The following is a 4,366-nucleotide window of genomic DNA, read 5'->3' as shown; positions in this document are numbered from 1 at the left end:
TGTGTCTCTTTGCACCCCCCCCCCTCCCATTGCTGTCTCAATCTCCTGCACTATGTGAGTCATATCTCAAGCCTTTTATTTAGAGTATTGGGACACTGTCCAAGAAAAGTCTCATTCTGCCTTCTGGCTTTTGTTTTTGAGCATGCTCATATGCTCCCTCTCTCTGTCCTCTCTGTCTGTCTTCCCTCCCTTTTTCACTTGCGCCCTCTCTTCCCCCAACCGGTGAAGGGTTTTGCCTATATTTAGGCTGCTCTGCTCCTGGTCAACAATGCAGACTCAGTAATGTGAGTTAGACTGAGATGCATGCTGAGGGGGAGAGAGGCAGACCATGAGCTTGTTACCGTTGGGCTGAAAGAGAGGCCGTCTTTCATCTGAGGATTTTTTAACCCCAGTCCCATTGAAAGTGGGCTACAACTGGTTCTGAACTGTAGCTGAGGCCAGTTACAAGGCCAGGTAATATTACTGAGTGGTTTGATGTCTTGTTTACATTATTGACCGGTTAGGCTTATATAGGTTCTTTGAACTTGTGTAAACTTTATTTTTTTTTATTTTTCATGGTCATGTTGGCTGCAGCTTACTTGGCAAGTTTGTGAACATAAGAAATATCTATTGTAAGGGGGCAAATAAGGGGCACCAATGCAAGGCGAGGGAGAGGCTGCTATGTCATGGTCTGAGGGCCTACCTATGCTGCCTTCTAAGTGCCATGTCTGCTTCTGTTAACTGTTGCCTTCAGATAAAACATCAAGGGAGATTTTAAGATGGCACAAAAGCATTTAAAGTCAGTGAAAAGACACAGAACTGAAACAATGATGTCCTTTGAAGACACACTGAAGGCACACTTGTGCCAGCTACTCAACCACGTTGTTGGGTGCATTTGTGGACATACAGTATGCAGCCACTTTCCCAGTAAGGAACTGCTTGTACGCCTGCGCAACTGGTAGCTAGAAGACTGCAGCTTCACCACATCAATTAGTTTAGTTAAGAGGTTGTCCGCTACGTGTCTGTCTGGCATACTCTGTATGTAATGGATCATTTAACCTGCCAGTCCTCAGCAGATTTGAGATTGAGCATTGGTCTGGGGAGTCTGCTCTGTATTTTCTCTGTACAAGAGGCTTGACCAACGGGCAAATGACTCTATACACAATAAGAGAGTCCTTCAACCAATTAGACCAACAATCCGGGTGACGTAGAAGCGACCGCGGCTTCAACGGGTTGCTGCGCTTTGGTGGCATTCAGTGGCCACTATGTTGAATGTAAACAAGAAACTGCTTGGTCTCTTCTCTGTCGTTATTGTGTTAAACCTGCTAATAGTGGTTGGGGTTTACCTAGTCTAGGCATGTGTCACATAGTTAGCTATTGTGAGCGCTGTTCAGTTGGGAGAGAGACAAGCTTTGACTTCCCTCTCAATTGAGCAATTGATTGTGTTGGCTACTGTTTCTTCATCGTGCCAGAAACTTTTTTTAACTGATAGTGTTAATCAGGCCTTTGACATTTAAACAGTTGATATTTGAACTCAACTGTCAAACATACAAGAGTTGACAATAACCATGAAACGCTGCTATGAAAAGATTTAAAAAAGGCTAATTTAACTAGCGCTCCTGAAATGTGACAAAGGAATATTGTCGGGACAATAAAGCACAAATGCAAACATTGTTTATTTTTGTAATATAGAAATTCAGGTTTAATTGTAATGTGTTCATAGATTGTAAGTTGCCCTGTGAAATATAATGCATCCTCAGTTGGCAGTAAGAAAACTTCAATATTTTAAAAGTGCAATTACCTAACTTTTATGACGTAACGTTGTTGTTGACATAAAACTGCAGCTGTTGCACCGCAAATCATTGAAACCTTCACAATTAAGGTGCAGCTTTTGTAACTGCCTCAAATTAGCCTAACAGCACTTTCAGAACATTAGTGTTGTAGACTTAAATGCCCTTGTTTAAACACAAGCTTTGTGTCGTCAAGCGATTGTGTCTGTCTGTGTGTGTCTGTCGGTTCTGTGTGTGGTGTGTGTGTGTGGTGTGGGTGTGTGTGTGTGTTTTGTGTGTGTTGTGTGTGTTGTGTGGTTGTGTTGTGTGTGTGTGTGTGTGTGTGTGTGTGTGTGTGTGTGTGTGTGTGTGTGTGTGTGTGTGTGTGTGTGGTGTGTGTGTTGTGTCTGTTTGTGTTGTGTGTTCGTGTGTGTTTGTTGTGTGTGGTCAGTTATTGATGATAGGATTAAGTCGGTATGTTTTGGTTTATATTCTTATCTCTGTCTGATCCACAGCAGGGGCCTACTACCCCGCCCAGCCTCAGTTCACCCCATCGGTGCAGGCGGCACCCGTCATTATGAACCCAGCCCCTCAACAGCAGCAACCACCACCTCAGCCGCCCCAACACATCCCCACCAAACGGGAACGTAAACAGGTACAGTTAGTATTCTACTACACAAAACACCTTACACTTTATATTGACTTATTGAAAATAGATATTTGGTTCAGGATTTACATATTACCTTCTTATGACATATTCTTTATTCTTCTTTGGATCCACAATAGCTTCTGCAGCAGTGGTTGCTAATCTTCCTGGGGTCCACATAAATACTTGATACAAACACTGACATCACACAGCCATTATGCATCGTGGTTTTTTTTTTTGTTTAATTTCGCATTGTTTTTATTATCTTCCTACCCTGTAAAGCGGATTTGAGTTTGTAAAAAGCGATATATAAATTAAATTTATTATTATTGTTATACATACACACATAGATTGACATTATATCCCTAAATTACAAATCTGAATGTCAGACTTAAAACAATGCATGTACAGAGTTATCAAACACTCTAATTAGTTAATATCCTAAACAAAACAACGTACCAAGTGGCATTCTTCGTTTTGTACTTATTGTTTCACCACAATTCCAATACTAACATTTTATTAGCAGAATAAACCACCAATAGACGTAGAACAGGTCTTTTTATGTTGATAAAATTGTGGAAATGCAATAGGGAAGTAACACAGACTTTAAAGAACTGTTTACCTAAAATGGAAACGTTTGTTATCAGCCCTGTTTGGACAAGATCTGTTTATCAGTGTAGGTCAGGTACTTTAACTGGCAGTATTATTAAATGTTAATTTTGTCTGAACACATCATCTACTTTAAGTTCTACGTAAGATATACTCAAAAGTGGGACATATCCATCTGTGGACAAAGATCTAGACTCGGAAGGCCAAAATGCCGTAATTCTCTTCTACAAGATCAATGAGGGAAAACCACAGTTTTGTGCGAGGGGGAAATCTCAAGGTAAATAATTGGACTTCCAGATGCACAATTTGATAGTTTGGCTTCAGATCCTTTATGCATTATGCTCTACAAGCTGTTTTGAGTAACCTCAGCCATCTCCAAATACAGACAGTTTATCAGATGTCCAATCAGAGAGGAGAATATTTTTGGATCATTTTGAAACCGGTAGCGGCAGATGGCTGCCCACCAAGAGCCTGGGTCCGTCTGAGGTTTCTGCCCAAAAGGAAGTTTTTCCTCTCCACTGTTGCACCAAAGCTCGCTCTTGGGGAAATGGTTGGGTCTTTGTATATTATAGAGTATGGTCAGACCTACTTTATATGTAAAGTGCAGCACTTTGGAAACCTTGTGTTTGTTAAAATCGTGCTATATAAATAAAGTGAATTGGATTGGATAAAGTGTCTTGAGAAGAGTGAACTCTTGTTACAATTTAATACTATTAATAAAATTGAATTTAGCTGAAATTGAATTAAATCGCTTGATCATTTTTACTGATACAGACAAATGGAACAGAAAATAGAATGGATGTCTTATTTTATCAACAATTATGATCAAACAAAAGGTCAAAAAAAATTCTATGATAGAGAAACCGTAAAACAGGGGTAACTGCAGACCTCTTTCTCCCTTTGATCTTCATCTGCCTCCTCTCTCTGAATCTGCAGCCTCCGCTTTGTCCCTCACAGTCAGTTCTTCCTTTCCCTTTTCTCTTTCACTTATTTCTGCATCTCTTTCTGTTGTCTTCTCCTGCACTGACCCGCCCGGTCTCTCTAGTTTACTGCCTTCTCCATTTCCTTCCTTCTCTTCCTCCTGTGCACTACTCAGAATTTTCTTGGCTGGCAATATCCCCACTTTTACACTTCAGCTAATATCTCCAGCTACTGTGGCCTACAAAAGTCAATATTTGAAAAGCTCTGTTTATCCTTGTATTACATTACACTGTAGGGCTCTGTAGCCTAACAAACATAAAATCAGAAGGGATTTATTACGTGCACACAACAGTTATGTTTAGAGTAGCCTTCTTAATCCCATTGTGTTTGTTGTTATCCCATTTCGACAGGAAAGGATGTTAACTGGTTGATTTTTTTTTTT

At 40.4% G+C, this 4,366-nt stretch overlaps 1 protein-coding gene across 11 annotated transcripts in view; it reads left to right on the top strand.

Moving 5' to 3' along the window:
• eif4g1b (eukaryotic translation initiation factor 4 gamma, 1b) overlaps positions 1–4,366 on the top strand; it is a 36,174-nt gene that overhangs the window by 11,864 nt on the left and 19,944 nt on the right. For 9 of the 11 annotated variants that reach the window (XM_032504700.1, XM_032504690.1, XM_032504681.1 and 6 more), the window contains one exon: positions 2,264–2,403. In XM_032504700.1, coding sequence (XP_032360591.1) covers positions 2,264–2,403 — 140 coding nt within the window. Of the gene's footprint in view, positions 1–294; positions 454–2,263; positions 2,404–4,366 lie in introns of those variants that run through there. The other 2 variants (XM_032504726.1, XM_032504724.1) reach the window with 1 other exon arrangement.

The sequence above is a fragment of the Etheostoma spectabile genome, chromosome 3, assembly GCF_008692095.1.
Source record: "Etheostoma spectabile isolate EspeVRDwgs_2016 chromosome 3, UIUC_Espe_1.0, whole genome shotgun sequence".
NCBI lineage: Eukaryota > Metazoa > Chordata > Actinopteri > Perciformes > Percidae > Etheostoma > Etheostoma spectabile.
This window is presented reverse-complemented; position numbering and strand designations above follow the sequence as displayed.